This window comes from Carcharodon carcharias, chromosome 15 (genome assembly GCF_017639515.1).
Source record: "Carcharodon carcharias isolate sCarCar2 chromosome 15, sCarCar2.pri, whole genome shotgun sequence".
Taxonomy (NCBI): Eukaryota; Metazoa; Chordata; class Chondrichthyes; order Lamniformes; family Lamnidae; genus Carcharodon; species Carcharodon carcharias.
This window is the reverse complement of record NC_054481.1, coordinates 75,162,664-75,179,715: the sequence shown is the minus strand read 5'-3', so window position 1 is coordinate 75,179,715 and position 17,052 is coordinate 75,162,664. Positions and strand designations below refer to the sequence as shown.

General features: G+C 44.5%; 1 protein-coding gene across 1 annotated transcript in view; it reads right to left on the bottom strand.

The window, feature by feature from the left end:
* The window catches only part of LOC121288390 (hemoglobin subunit alpha-2-like), a 56,047-nt gene extending 39,524 nt beyond the window's left edge, over window positions 1-16,523 (bottom strand). The window contains exons 1-3 of the mRNA XM_041206943.1: window positions 16,446-16,523; window positions 13,638-13,783; window positions 13,126-13,333 (exon numbers count right to left, since the gene is read on the bottom strand). Coding sequence (XP_041062877.1) covers window positions 13,126-13,333; window positions 13,638-13,783; window positions 16,446-16,523 — 432 coding nt within the window. The remainder of the gene's footprint in view (window positions 1-13,125; window positions 13,334-13,637; window positions 13,784-16,445) is intronic.
* Window positions 16,524-17,052: the final 529 nt, after the last annotated feature.

Sequence of the window (17,052 nt, the reverse complement as noted above, 5' to 3'; positions counted from 1 at the left end):
GGGAGGGTGCAGAGCTGGAGGCTTCGACTAATATTGGCCCATACATTGGGTGGTTGGGTGGTGGCGACAGGGGTGGTGAAGATGTCCTCTCCCCATCTTTGACTTTGGCGCCAAGCGCTTCAGTATCGGGGACAGAAACTGGCTGTCAGAAGTTTCACAGTGATAATATCAACTATCTCTCAAAGATTAAAAATTAGTACAAATCCCTCTCCCTGGCAATTGACTGACATTGAACCAGGTTGTTTGTAACCTCAGTTCCATATTTGATTTTGTCTGTGCCTGTGTCATTACTTGCTGCAAGTCCCAATCACCCATCAAACCTGTGCTCCCTGACCTACACAGTTAAGCAAATTCTGATCTTAAAATTCTCAGTCCTGTTTTCAAATTCCTCCATGGCCTCACACCTCGCTATCTCTGTAATCTCCGTCAGCCCATAACCCTTCCAGATATCTACACTCCTCTAATTCTGGCCTCTTGAGTATCCCTGATTTTAATGGCTCTGCCATTTTTTAAATTCATTCATGGGATGTGGACGTCACTGGCTGGGCCAGTATTTATTGCCCAGCCCTATTTGCCCTTGAAGATGGTGGTGAGTTCCCTCCTTGAACCGCTGCAGTCCATGTGGTGTAGCTACCCCATAGCACTGTTAGGGAGGCAGTTCCAGGATTTTGACCCAGTGACAGTGAAGGAATGGTGATATATTTCCAAATCAGTATGGTGTGTAACTTGGAGGGGGACTTCCATGTGGTGGTGTTCCCATGTGTCTTGCTGCCTTTGTCCTTTTAGATGGTAGCTGTCATGGGTTTGGAAGGTGCTGTCTAAAGAGGCTTGGTGAGTTCTTGCAGTGCATCTTGCAGATGGTGCATGCTGCTGCCACTGTGCGTTAGTGGCAGAGGGAGTGAATGCTATTGGATCAAGCGGACTGATTTGTCCTGGATGGTTCCAAGCTTCTTGAATGTTGTTGGAGCTGCACTCATCCAGGCAAGTAGGGAGTATTCCATCACCCTCCTGACTTGTGTCTTGTAGAAGGTGGACAGGCTTTGGGGAGTCAGGAAGTGAGTTACTCACTGCAGGATTCCCAGCCTCTGACCTGCTCCAGTAGCCACAGTATTTATGTGGCTAGTCCAGTTCAATGGTAATCCCTAGAATGTTGATAGTGGGAGATTCAGTGATGGTAATGCCATTGAATGTCAAAGGGTGATGGTTAGATCTCTCTTGTTGGAGATGGTCATTGCCTGGCACTTGTGTGGAGTGAATGTTACTTGACACTTGTCAGCCCAAGCCTGGATATTGTCCAGGTCTTGCTGCATTTGGACATGGACAGCTTCAGTATCTGACAAGTTGTAAATGGCGCTGAACATTGTGCAATCACCAGCGAACATCTCTACTTCTGACCTTATGATGGAGGGAAGGTCATTGATGAAGCAGCTGGACATGGTTGGCTGTGGCTTCTCATGCCTAAGAAAATAAGAAATGGGAGCAGGTGCAGACAATACTGCCTGTTCCATCATTCAGTACAATCGTGGCTGATCTTCAGTATCAACTCCACTTTCCTGCCTGCTCCCCATATCTCTTGATTCCCTGAGAGACCACAAATCTGTCTATTTCAGCCTTAAATATATTCAGTGATGGAGCTTGCACAGCCCTCTGGGGCAGAGAATTCCAAAGATTCACAATCCTTGGAATGAAAAAAATTTCTCCTCATATAAGTGTGAATGCCCTGATCTAGAATTGTGCCCCATTGTTCTAGATTCGCAGCCACGGAAAACAAGCTCTCAGTGTTTACCATGTCAAGCCCCTTCAGACAATAACTACCGAAATTTCTTCACTCCTAGATTAATCTCTATTTCTGTGATGTGACTTTTGTTTTCTACTGTGAAGGTACTGAATACTGCCTCAGCCCTGAGCTCTGGAATTCCCTCTCTAAACCACTCTGCCTCTCCACCTCACTTTCCTCCTTTAAGGTGCTCCTTAAAATCTACCTCTTTAACCAAGCTTTTCTTTATCTGTCCCAATATTTCCTGTTGTGGCTCGGTGTCATATTTTGTTTTACAATCGCTCTGTGAAATGCCTTGGGATGTTTTATGATATTGAAGGCAGCATATAAACCAAGCTTGTCCAACCTTTTCACTTGGTTGGGGGGGACATATTCCATTTTTTCTCTCATTCAAAGGGCCGATGAGCACTTTTCAGAAAGTTTGGCACAACTTTAAACATGAATTTCAAAAATAGTTGTGGCATTAAAAAAAGAAACAATTGCTGAGCAAAAATAAAGCAATAAATTGCTAAATTAAAAAAGAGTAATTAATAAACAGTGTGTGTATGGTGATGAGAGTGGTGAGAAACCTGAGACTGGGAATAAGGCAGCCACATACTCTCTCTCTCACCCCACCCCTACACACATATACTCACGCGCACTCTCATTCTCACAAACACACTCTCTCTCACACACACTCGCTTACTCACTCCCGCACATACACACTCACTCACTTTCTCATCCCCACATACGCACTCTCTCTCACTTTTTCACTACCACACACATTTGCTCTCTCAACACCCCCTACACTCACTCACTCACACACACACATGCTCAATCACTGTCTCCCACACACACTCCATCACTCTCTCATTCCCACACACACTCTCTTTCACTCTCACTTTCTCACTTCCACACACGCTCATTCTCTCATCCCCCTCACATACATACTCAATCATTCTCTCATTCCCACACACACATTCTCTCTCTCTCTCATACACACTCACTTTCTCACTCTCACACACACTCTCTCAACCACCCCCAAACACACATGCACTTACTCCCACACATACTCATGCTTTCACTGTCTCACTCACTCTCTCATTCCCCTACACACTCACTCACTCTCTCACTTCCAAACACACACACACACACACACACACACACACACATGCTCACTCTCTCATACACACACACACACACACACACACGCTCACTCTCTCATTCCCACACACACACATTCACTCAATCTCTCACAAGCCAGCCAGTATCTTCCCTCTGCTGCTCCAATGACCCTGGGCTCTGCAGTATCTTACTCCTGGGCCTCACAGCCAGCCTATCTTTCCCAGTCCCTGGCAGCCTCTCCTTCCAGGAGCTCTGGCACTCTCACCAAATATGGTACTCTTTCTCTCTCATCTCTCCCCAGCAAACTTACCACCACTGGTGTTTGCTGCTCCTCCAATAACAGGCTGTTTCTCTCACAAGTGAGCCTACCAGCAGCAAATGTGGGAGAGGAGCGGACAGTAATTGGAGGAGTAGTTCCTCACAGAATCTTCTACTCCAATTTATCTGTTTGACCAGCATTTTGAAAACTGGCTCTGAGGGCCACATAGATGGGCTTTGGGAGCTGGATGAGGCCTGTCATTGTTGTGGTGAACTAATTTTCTGAAAACTTCACAGTTCCTGCTGCTTGTTCCAACACATGACAATTTGCACTACCTTTGGATCCACTGTGATTATAAGAAATTCTCAGCTAAGCCGATTGTCAAATCCATGTACAGGCCCCCAAACATTTTAACCTGCCTTCCAGAAATAAATTACTTGCCTGTGAAGATGCAGAAAATTTGGATTTATTTAAATGTGCCAGCCAGGACCAGCAGCTCAGGCACCAGAGCATACACAAACAATCACAGCCTTACATGAAAGCTAAAAACCTGTACAAAGGGCTCAGCTGTAAATTTGCAATTAGCAAGTGGGAGACACACACGGGCAGGGACACAGGATGACTTGGTAAAGAAATGGAGAAGGCCATTTCACACTGTCTGAGAGCCTTGAACCACATCTAGTCAGCCCCTGTAAACCATTTGTATAGAACAAACATACATTCTTTGCTGTCTCCAAAAGAACAATACCCAGTCTCTGCACTGGAATTACTGCACAAGAACACAATTATCAACCCACCGGGGGGGAGGGGGGGGGGGGGGGGGGGGGGGGGGGGGGGGGGGGGGGGCTCATTGTGCTGTGGCCTTAGTCTAACTAATACCATTAAGCTGTAACTGATAGTAAAAATATATCAACTCTGCTGATTTGAACCTTGGTGGAGAAGTGCCTGGATTGCACAGCGTTTGCTCCCTGCATGCATAATAAAGGAACCACTTGAATATTGCATCTGGACTCCAAGTGTTGAAATTTTGTACCAGAGTATTCCTCAAACCTTTCAATTGGCGCTGCGAGCAGGGTACAAAAGATGCACCACACCAATGGGGAACCAGGACGAGTCACAGCGTGAGTACATTTTTATTCATACTGAATCCGACTTCGTCCGAACCCAGGAAGTGTCAGGTGCTCCGCATATCCGAAACCATTGCTCCAGGCAATAGTTCAAGAGGTGGTAAGGGTGGTGTAGAAACACTTGTATTATAGATTGTTATAATCACATCCGGTATTAGTTGCAAGTAACAAGTTCGGTCAGAAAGGACCCAGATAAGAACCGTACCGCTGACAACAACTATACCCTGAACGTATTACCCAGAGATGGCCGGTAGTAACAAACTCGAGTGGGGACCAGAGGGATCCCTGACACAGCATTTAGCTGACAAAATAAGAAATTGATAGGCAAAATGATAAAGAACAATTGGAACCCATTTGACTCACCCACTCATCAGGGAAAATGGTGGGATAATCAGAAAAAAGACAAAGATGATAAAGCATGGATCCTAATGTTAAGACAACATGTAGAATTAATTAAGAAAGTAAATAGAATATTGGCCAACAAATCCCAAAATGAAGAGCTAGTACCAGCAAAAACATCTCATGTCACTTTCACCAGCTTTAACACAGCCACCAGTAGCTCCACAATAGGCAGATAATGTAGATTGGAACGGACTGGTGGAACAGACAGCAGGATTTGAGGAACAATGGGAAGTGGGTTGGGAATCACCACCCCCATGTTTCATGGCCCCAATTAAGATAGAGTATGTGCCCCTGGTGCCCAGACATCCAGGCAGTCCAGGCACAGCAGCAAGCCGATTTCCGAGTCTTTCAAGCAGAAATAGCGCTAGTCTTAGGGCAAGCCCCAGTTAATTGGAATATAGTGACTGGAGTAAAACAAGAAAAGGGTGAGGGTGCCCATGAATATGCCAATCAGAAGTTTGAGGCATATTGTAACTATGGGGGTGTACGATCTGCGCTGAACCGAGATGATGTACAGTTTATGAAATTGTACAAGGATTGTACACCAGGCAATCCTAGACATCAGGCTAGCAGACAAGAACAGATATGCTGAGCAAGGAAGATGGGCCACCTGGGTAGATAACCACATGGGGAAATCTAAGATAAAGGTGTTGGCAGTGGAGGTTACAGACCCCACTGAAACGGTGAGACACTGCGACAGCCATCCCTAAACCCGAGGTGTGCTTTAATTGTAAAAACCTGAACATAAAATATTTACAGCTTTAGACGTAGCCAATGGATTTTGGTCAATACCACTGGACCAGGAATCCCAAGATAAATTCACTTTCACAGTGGGAGGGAGACAGTTTACCTGGGCGAGGGTCCCACAGGGATTCCACAACAGCCCGAACATCTTCCATCGGGTCACGAGTGAGAAGCTGAGTCAGTGCAACGTAGAGTCTTATAGCAGTACAATCTTACAATATGTAGATGATATCCTAATAGCATCAGAATCAAAAAGGGGCCACATTGGAGCTCTCCTGGTTGTCTTAAGGACACTGAAAAATGCTGGATTAAAAGTAAACCCCAAAAAGGCGCAAGTAGGGCAAACACTGGTTAGGTAAATAGGACACGAGATCTGTCAGGGAAACAAGATTCTACCATAGGACAGGAAAATGGCCATCACGGACATGCCTCTCCCCACTACATAAGTGGGGTCCGAAAGGTCATGGGGCTGTTCAATTACTGTCACAACTTCCTACCCCAGTTTGCAGCAACGGCCACGCCGATACAGAGCTGAGTAAAGGGAGGAAAGCCCAGGATAGAAAAGATCGAATGTGGACGAGAGCAAGAGACAGCGTATACAGAGTTGAAGGCTGGTCTCATGTCAGCCCCGGCCCTCACACTACCCAACATGTCCCAACCATTCCACGTTTACAGCTGATGGGGATTTTTACAAAGCAGCAGTGACACAGCAACGAGGAGAAAGTATGAGACCCGTAGCATATTATTCCACTCAGCAGCCCCCTGTAGCGAAGGGACTGGCTAGGTGCATGGCAGCGCTAGACTGTGCCGCGTGGGCAGTCCAGGTGTGTGAAACTGTCACCATGTCTGGATAAACAAGACTGCACACCCAGCATACTTTAGTGGAGTTGTTAAACACTGGGAAACTGAAAGCAGTGACAGACCCCAGACAGGCAGCATGGGAAGCTGTGTTACTGCCAAAAGATAAGGCAGTACAGACTATAAGGGATACTGAAGTTAATTCAGCAGACGGATTGATATCTGAAGGAGAACCACACCAATGTCAGATGAGATTAGACCAAAAGGTGGAGGGGGGTATCTCAGATGAAACTGCTTGAAAACACAGATTTGATCCTCTATGAGAATGGATCTAGAAGATACATAAATGGGCAATTTCAGACTGGGTGGGCAGTCGTAGACCAGAACGAAGAGGCTATCCTAAAAGACGGATTAGAAGGGGCCCTGTCAGCTCAGGTAGCCGAACTGATTCCCCTTACAGAGGCCCTCAAAGCGGCTAACGGCAAGAGGGTGAATGTGTATACTGACAGCTGGTATGCATTCCCGGTAGTCCACAATTACATGGCAGCCTGGAATAGGAGGGGATTCATCACCTCAGGAAGGGGGCACATAAGGCACGAGAATGTAGTATGAGAGTTAGTGGAAGCAGCTCTGGCGCCTGCAGAGGCAGCAGTTATTAAAATACATGTGCATAGGAAGGTGGAAAACCAGCAACAAAGGGGTAATATGCTGGCAGATGCAGCGGCCTAAGAGGCAGCCGAGAAAGAGGAATCGTGCATAGTCTGGGTGCTGCATATAGCCCAGAGGAGATGAATGTGCAGAAATTACAGGCAGATACAGATCCCAAGGAGAAGGAAAAATGGAGAAGGGTAGGGGCCACCACTGGAAAGGACGGAATTTGGAGGAAAAGGTTGTTAGCAATGGCCCCGAATTGTATACAATATACTCTGTTGAAACTGTATCACGAACCAAACCACAGCGGACGGGGCAGTATGCTCAGTAGGCAGCTTCAGGACTGGTGGTAGGCTGGCATTGGCAGGGATGTAGCCAAGTATTATCAGAGATGCAACATTTGCGCCCAGCATAACCCTGGCAAACCAATCAAAGTAAGGCTATCACATCAGTCGTGTCCCAAGGGCCCGTGGGAAAACCTACGGATAGATTTTATGGGACCCCTTCCGACAGCATGGAAAAGAAATACTGCCTGATCATAATTGACCAGTTCACTAGATAGTTGGGGGCTTTCCCCGCCAGGGACTGCAGCGCCACCATGGTGGCAAAGATCCTCGCTTTTGAAGTAGTACCAAGGTGGGGAATCCCTTTACAGATTGATTCGGATCAAGGAACGCATTTTACGGGCAGTGTTATGAAAAGGACATGTGAGCTGCTCGGGGTAAAACAGAAATTTCACTTACCTTACCATCCGCAAAGCTCAGGGATGGGTAGAACATATCAACTGCACATTAAAAAACGCTATTGGAAAGGCAATCACAGCAACTGGAAGGGGATGAGTGGATGTGCTCCCCTGCATATTGATGTGACTGAGGGCTGCCCCTAACAGGACAACTGGGTTAACCCCTTATGAGTTGATGACCGGGAGGGCTATGCACCTGCCAGGGGGTATAGGCACCAGAAGCGAGGATATGGGACCCATCAGAGATAAAATTAAAAACTATTTTAAGCGATTGTATGGACAGCTAAAGGTATAATAAGAGGAAGTGAAAAACCAACAGGCTATCAGGGATTCAGAAGAGAGGACAAATGGGGGGAAACCTGTCATCACCAGCTGAGGTTGGAGACATGGTGTTTGTTCAAATCACCCCTAGCCAACCAGGTTTTGCCCCAAAATGGACTGGACCGTACAAAATTATTTTGACCAGCGAGTCATGTGCCTGCGTCGATATGAAGGGAAAAGGTAAGTTGAATCGACTGTAAAGGTATGATGTGAGTAAGAAAGACTGAATTACTGGGCAGTGGGAGGAAACCGGACAACGAGCAGTCCATACTGTGTTAGCCAAGTGGTTTAGGATTCATTCCCAATCTGGAGGACTGGCTATCCGAAAGACAAAGGGGGAATCCACAACTACGGGGAGGGTCACCGTGGGCTGTGTACAAGGAGGGGTGAAAAGGAGAAAGCTGCCTCTTATATACGACCTAACCCCTGGTGATCACCAGCAATATGCTTCATTACAGAAATGACAATAACTGGGTAACCTCCACACCAAGATGGAAAAAGCTGGGTGTCAATAATCATTACCAGGGCCCTGGCTATCGCAGCCACCAGCATACAGAATGTAAACCGTGAAGCAGCGGCCGGTATGGGCTTATACTACAAGAATGTCAGCAACGGATATTGCGTGAAAGGAGGTGTGAATGTCACAATGGAAAGGTCAATGCCCTTCAAGTGTGGCACTGGGTTTATGCAACTATCCATTGGAATGAGCGATGGAGAGAGCCTAGGGCAGAGCTCACATATGGGAATGGAACTCCGATGGGAAAACAAGGGCCCAACATGCTTCCAGATCAGCGATGGATCAGACGGACCCTGGACATATGCGAAGGGGGCACAGGTCCTGATAGAATGGGTGAGAGGTTTTTCGCAATTTACCTTCACATCCCTGGACAACAACAACTGGGGTCACTGTCACGGGGAGGAGGACTTGGGATTGACAGATACCTGGCATTGGATCCTGAGGCACAAACACGCGGAGTTGACAACAATGGCAGACCCGTTGACTGACACCACCCCGCTATCACAGGACTCAATGACACCACAGAGACTATCTTGCCCAGACATGACCCCTGGGCCACAGAATGGACTGGTACTATATATGGACGGTGAACTAATGTGTGATAACGTTAAACATGAATTTGTACCAGTAATTGTGAAGCTGGCAGGTGTACAACTGCCTGAGTATTGCAGTAACCAAGCGCCCTGACGAAAACTATACAAATGACTGAGAAAGGCTGTGATTAATCAGGCGGTTGATGCCACGGGCGCCATTAGATTCAGGGGACCTGCTGCTTTCCACTACCAGAAGACAGGGTTAGTTAACAATGTACTGACAGGGTTGAACACAGGGACTTCCCTGGTAAACTCTCTCGACATTCAAGGAATCAACTCCGAGGTCAAAAATCTTAAAGGGGTCATGAGGCAGCGAGGGGCGGTGAAATGGCAGGGGCCCAACGGGGCAAGAGTGTGGCATCTCTATTGGAAAGTGTACACGTCATAGAGAGCCATGCTAAAACTATCAGCCAATTAATAGAAAGGGAGGAACGAAAAGAGGACAGCACCCAAAAAAGCCAGCTGTGCCATGCTTACGGCCAGTGGATGATCAGGTAATTAAGGCACAATCTGGCCCAGATCCAAAGGATGGAGGAACCGGGCTGGATCAACAGTGCCCGGTTGTGGGTGATGGCCAAGAACCCAGGCGTCATTGATGCCTGTACATTGAAAGGAATGTCCAGGGGCTATCCGGTGATTCAGAAGTGCACCAAAAACCAAATGAACGTGATAGGCAAGGTATTGGCAATCCCTACAATCACCGCAGACATGGACCCGTATCCTCAGTACCAAGTGGAGAACATTGGGTTAATCTGAGACAACGACTTCCTCCGGTACTACCCCATAGACATGCATGCCAAATGCAAAAATGACATCATTTACGGGGTATCACTGAGCGGGTGCAGGAGGAAAGGTACCCTCACGATTTGCCCCCATCCAGTCAGAACTGGGGGGGCTGGACGAATGTGGATCCAACCGAACGGAGGGTTGTATGTTAGAAATTACTCACAGAGAAAACCATCACACCTGCTCTATACAAGGGAAAGGGGAAATACTGTGAAACACCTACTGAGTAATCATACACATACAAGAGCCTCCATTGCAACATCACCACCCCCAGCTTCTGCTTTAAACCTGGCTCCCAGTTACTATCGGACACACGTGAATGGTGTACATCCAACAAAGGGGTCAGGTCTCAGTCATCACCTCCGACACACTCCATGATACCCTGGAACAGTATAAGGAACCTAAGCAGGCCCCAAATCACCACCTTCCTGAAAGTCTCACAAAGATTAAAGGTGACTTATGAAAGGTGATGATACAGTACCACGTGTTACGGACAGTGTTTAAACAGCTAATGAATGATATGGAAGAACAATTGAGAGATCTGACATGGTGGGATTAAGTGTGGGACTGGGGGCTGAATGTGGATATACACCCCTGGATAAGAATAATCTCTCATATACTCGTCGCAGTGCAGCTAGTGTTAGCATTGGCGTGAGGAATTGCAGCATGTCGCATCTGTAAGAAGGAAGCCCTTAGGCATAGGGCAAAAATAATGGTAAGGGAGCAAGAACGGCTGCTGGGACACAACACAATATTAATGTAGTAGCGTCCCAGCCTCCCGTCTTGGTGGCCGCGCACCATCAGAATGACAGGAATCTCGGGCATTAGTAAGCTTAAAAACTTGGGGAGAGGTCCGGGTGATGCCATGGACCATAGGACTTGCTCAGATCGGTACCACTGGATCCGTGACAGAACCATCGGCCGCAGATTAATTGGCCAGCTTAACCTAACGGTTACGCACCCAAAAGGGGAGACTGAAGATGCAGAAAATTTGGATTTACTTTGAAGTGCCAGCCAGGACAAGCAGCTCGGGCACCAAATCAAACACAATCACAGCCTTACATGAAAGCTAAAAATCTGCACAAAAGGCTCAGCTGTAAATTTGCAGTTAGGAAATGGGAGACACACACAGGTGGGGACACAGGATATCTCGATCATTATAGGAAGGATGTGATTGCACTGGAGGGGGCGCAGAGGAGATTCACCAGGATGTTGCCTGGGCTGATAGATTTAAATTGTGAAGAGGTTGGATAGACTTGGGTTGTTTTCGTTGGAGCAGAGAAGTCTGAGGGGCGACCTGATCGAGGTGCACAAGATTATAAGGGGCATGGACAGGGTAGATAGGGAGCAGCTGTTCCCCTTAGTTGAAGGGTCAGTCACAAGGGGGCATAAGTTCAAGTGAGGGGCAGGAGGTTTAGGGGGTATGTGAGAAAACATTTTTTACCCAGAGGGTGCTGATGGTCTGGAATGCACTGCCTGGGAGGGTGGTGGAAGCGGGTTGCCTCACATCCTTTAAAAAGTATCTGGATGAGCACTTGGCATGTCATAACATTCAAGGCTATGGGCCAAGTGCTGGTAAATGGGATTAGGTAAGTAGAAACACATGTTTCCCACGTGTCAGTGCAGACTTGATGAGCCAAGTGGCCTTGTCTGCACTGTGATTCTGTGAAATGAGGAAGGCCATTTCACACTGTCTAATGGCCTCGAACCACATCCAGTCAGCCCTTGAAAACCTTTTGTCCAGAACAAACATATTCTTTGCTATCTCCCAAAAGGACAATGCTTAGTCTCTGCACTGCAATTACTATACAAGAATACAATTATCAGCCTAGCGGGGGAGGGTGGGATGGAATCATTTGTGCTGTGGCCTTTGTCTAATACCATTAAGCTGTAACTGAAAGTAAAAAATAAATAAACTCTGCTCATTTGAACTTCTGTGGAGAAGCAACTGGATTGCCCAGCGTTTGCTCCCTGCATGTGTAATAAAGGGACTACTTGAACCTTGCATCTGGACTCCGAGTGTTGATATTTTGTACCAGAGTGTTCCTCAGACCTTTCACCTGGAAAGGAGAACACAGGCTGAAAGTTCTGAAAGAGAAGTTTAGGAGTGATATCAGGGTGTTCTCTTCACAGAAAGAATGCTGAACAGCTGGGATAGATTCCCAGAGAATAGAGACTGAAATATGAATCAACTGGATATTGCCATGGGAGGTTTGTGGATGAACCCTTAATCAAAGAAAAGAAATGCTCTAATGGAACTACTGGTAAACCATGAAGCACCAAGTAAGTTAACATTTTAAATTTTAATCTAAGCAAACTTGGTAATAGTTAATTTAATTATTTTTTTTAAACAAAGAACAAATTTAAAATGTTATCCTTGTTATGAAGGTAGCTTTTATTACATTGGTTTCTGTGTACAGATCACATAAAACAGAAATACTCTTAGTTCTGATTGAATGAAGTACTGCTATGAATCTGTTCATTTCCGAATGCAAGACCACCAATGGCTTTATAGTTGCTAAAATGTCTTTACTTCACTATTTGTTCTTCCCACTTAAGTTGTCATGTAAAAGTTCAGGTACAGGCTGCACTTGTCTCCCTCATTCTTACTTATTTCTACAAGTTTTTTTTATTCTTAAATGCAATGTGTTTATGTAAATCACACGCAGCAGACTAGGTATCATTGATGAAAGCAAATGTTTATTGTTCCTCAGTAACAATTAGAAAATGGAAAAAAACTGATGAAATATGCAAACTAGATTAAACAGTGGGAGCTACAGCAAAATCAAGTTTGTTTACAAGAGCGAGGATTTATTGCCTTGCAGGGAAGGTGCACAGAGGTTTGAAGGATGTGAATCAAACTGCTTTCTGCTACATTTCTAACGATACTGGGAGCTCAGTTCTCGGCAAATTAGAGTAAGCAACTTGTCCAGAGCACAGTGGGTAGCAGGACCGAAATCATCCAGGTGGCAGGCCACGGTTATCAAGATACATGTAGCACATATCAGTAAAAAAAAAATCAAGAGAAAATGAATTGGAAACAACGTTCCCTCTATTTTTGTGGAGTTCCTGATTTGGAGTGTGCACCCCAGATGGAGTATTGGTCAGAAGCTGTTCCCCATTTTTAAAAAGAGAAATGAATAGCGGACGTTTATACTTTTACCGCCATAAATGTGTACAGGCCTGAAGTATTTACAGACTGACATTTCCATTGGAAATGCAGCAATCGAAATGTCCAGTTACAGTTCTGATCATCAGAGTGGTCAGATGGACACCAGTAAGAATCTGTGAAGTGGATACGTACCGGGAAGTTTTGAGGATCCACCAGAAGTTCATGGCCATGTTTGGCGGCAAGCGGTTCCAGGTGAGTATGCAGATCATCCAAGTGCCCAATCGCTTTGGCCACAGCTCCGAGTACTTTAGCACCGTGGACTCTGACCCGAGAGCCGGCAGCACTGTAGTCAGTGAACTCACTGAAATAAATCTTGGATGCAGGATGAGTTCCAATCAACCTTTAGGAACATAAAACAAACCATTATTCCATTTTTGAAACCTGCAATACCTAGCCCAATCCAAACCCAGTATCCCAATTCTAATATTTAAAGTTTCTTCTGGAATACAAGGAAAAGGAATCTCAGGAAGATTCATGTTAGTTCGTATTAAAACCACCAAACACTGCTTTAGAAAGTTGTTGCTTTTATGTAGAAATTTTCGTTTCATTTACCTCATGATTCTAGAACAAAATAAATCAAATATTCATCATCACAGATTCCCGTCAAAAATGGATTGAACAGAATACAAATCTAACTAAATTACCTAGCCAAAGATTCTGCACCGAAAGCTTCCGCATGCTGCGACAAAACCTTGCCGACCTGAGCGAGCGCAGTCCTGTCGGCTGCACTGAATTGTTTGCTTGGTATGGTTACTGCTCTCGTTACTCTTCCAGTCTTAACACTTTCGAGCTGTCCGTAGTCGGTTTTCGCTTGTTTTTATTGCATTTCTCCTAGGCCCGCCCTCCAGTCCCCATTTATCTGATTGGCTGCTGGTCTCCTTTTCGTTTTGTTGGATTTATTGCAAAGGCAATGATAAGATGCAACATCGAGTGAGAAAGAACCAACGATCACTTCCATTTGCAACTGTTAGCAAAGATAACCCGAGTTTGAGAAATGCTACCAAACTCCACCTTCTGCACATTTCATTTGAAACAAGTTTCAATGATTTAAATTATTGTGTTAATAAATACACTATAATGGAGCAATACAAATATGGCATGTATAGCAAAACAGATGGTAGGCAATTAGTGTGAGTTAGTGCTAATTATAACGTGAACAATTAATTGCAATCAGAGGACATTCAATGTTTGGATTACTACCTCCGCAGCAAACACTGCTGAGCACCACTGGACATATTCACTTTTACTTACTGTCAAAATAGAATAATATTCTTAACTCACAACCCTTTTTAGTTTGTTGTGAGCCAATCTTTTTGTGGTATCTTCATTGTTAAAGGGGACACTTGTCAGAAACACAATTATTTTGTGGCAAATGTCACCGATTGCTTCAAACAAAAAAGACACACAACTCTTCTCTCTATATATAAATCATTACTCTGGCCTAAAATGTCATTTTGGTTGCTGTATTTCATTTTAATGCCTGTTCATCAGCGAACATTAAATACCACATCATTTCTCTTTTACTCCAGTGGATTCATCTGCTCTTTTTAGACTGTGTTCAGCCACAATATTAGAAGATGCTAAATAACCAAGGGCTTTGTCAAACAGCATTCATCACACAGCTTGATGTTAACATTATGGGTAATGCTCATTCTCTGCCTAACTAATTATGAGAAGAGTATCTTGAAATATTAAAGAGCAGTAAAATATTCTACAAATAATCTCTAAGAAGGAATGATTAAACACCAGGTGGCTCCTCTTGAGAGGAGCTGATACTGAGTTACCGGCAGGTTATTGGAGAAGCTTGGATGCTGAACAAGGACTTCTCATTTGTGTTTACAAAAGAGAAGGATATTTGGGAGGAGGTAAATCCTAAATTGGTTAGAAATGAAGAGAGAACATGGTCATTTCTCTTCTAACAATTGCTAATGCCCCTCTGGTTTGTTTTCTATGATCTAGGAAGTTGTACAATATAATGATATTCGACAATTCATATCAATCAATCTCTACCCACAATGCACCTAGACATGAGGTGAGGAAAAACTCCGTGGTGGAAAAGGTTGGGAAGCAAAGTCCAAAATCACCTTTTTTCTGCCAACTGTTCTATACTTACCCCACTACTTTTCTAATTACTCACATATTGGATCCCAACATGTTAATTTCTGAAATTGATCGATCTAGTTTTACCTTTGAATGAATGAATTCTAACAGCTTGCAGCATTTCACGAAGAGCCTCTTCGATTGGATTAATCACTCACTCACTGAAATATTGTTTCTGCAGATTAATTTGGAAATTACCCCCTTTCAAGCCCGGGCTGTCCTCTGGTTCTGCAAAAGATACAATTACTTGTCATTGTCTAGATGATCTCTCATAGAAATGTAGAAATATTTCTGGTACAGAAGGAGTGCCACAATTTGGCCCATTGTATCCATGCCAGCCAAAACAGCGCTATCCAGTGTAAACCCACTCTTGGTCCATAACCTTTTAGGTTCCGGCTCATCAAAGTTCCAGAACCCCACTCTCCCTCTGAGTGAACAAGTACTTTTTCAACTCCTGTATAATTCTTCTAACAATTATTTTAAGTCAATTCCTTTTGGCTATTGATTCTTTTGCTAAAAGAAATTGACCCTTTAAAATCAGCAATATCACCTCACAACCCTTAAGTGTCCACATGCCCCATTTATATCATAGTTCTTCATAATTTCTCCCCTCAGTCATGCCAATGGTAGATATTCACTTTATGAAAAGTCTTAGAGAAGTTAGTTAGACAAGTAACTCAATCAAGTCACCTCTTAATTTTCACAGCTTAAATGAAAACAGTTTCAATTTTCAAAGACCTTCTTTGTATTTATATTTCCTGCTGCCAGACATTGTCGCATCCAAATGAATCTGCCTCAACATCTTTCCTATAATTTGGAGTCCAAAAATGTACACCGTGTGCCAACAGCAGTCTCCCTAAGATTCGGTGCAGATTTACCATGAGATTGCGACTCTTGTAGACTGTACCTTGACATGAAAAGCTAAAAGAATTCAGGGTTTAAAGTTTTTGTGCTGCTTTAAATGTCTTATGAGCGTTACTGCCCAGACCAGGCTACTCTTTGACCTCACCCATCTTGCTTCCCATCAAAGTACACACTTTTCCTTTTTAACCATTGTGTACCACCGCACACTTACATACACTGAACTCCATCTGCCATTTTGTTGCTCATTCCACCATTTTATCACAATCCACTGACAGATTCCTTTGGTCCTTCCAATTATTTGTTGTACCTTATATTTTAGAATTATCCAGAGAGCCGCACAGCCCTTACTCTTTCAGGGTGATGTCCTCAGATAATTTCTGGAATAAGTGTTGATAGATTATTGTTGAAGACTTGATCAAATGTTTCAGATGACTACCAATGTATTTAAAAATCTTCTTCAAACCTCCAGCTGCAGCGCAAGATTTAACCTTGAAATTGTGCTCAAAATCCACAGCCAGTTTACTCCCAAACAGCTGGTTGCTGTTAGTTGAAGTGTTGGCCACCATTGTGCCACAGAGCCTCGTTAATGAGCACAATCAGACAATTTGTGTTAAAAGCAAAATACTGCAGATGCTTGAAATCTGAAATAAAAACAGAAAATGCTGGAAAAACTCAGCAGGTCTGACAGCATCTATGGAGACAGAAACAGAGTTGACATTTCAAGTCCGTATGACCCTTCTTCTGAGCTAAAGAGAAGTAGAAATGTGATGGAAATTATACTGTTTAAGAGGGTGGAGCAGGTGAAGCTGGATAGAAGGCCAGAAATAGATGGGGGCTAAGGAGAGACTGACAAAGGTGTCATGGACAAAAGACAACAGGAGTGTCAATGGTAGCAGTAAGGACTAAAGGAGGTGCTGATAGTTGCTTACAGGTAAGAAAGCAGAATGTGTTAATAGCAGAACAAGGGTAAGCACTTTGTCAAAGAACAACATGGAACAAGGAACAGATGGCCCTTTTGGGGATAGGGTGTGGGGAGGGGGCAGTGGCTGGGGAAAAAGAAAGGAAAAAGGGATAAAAAGGGGATTTAAAAAAGGC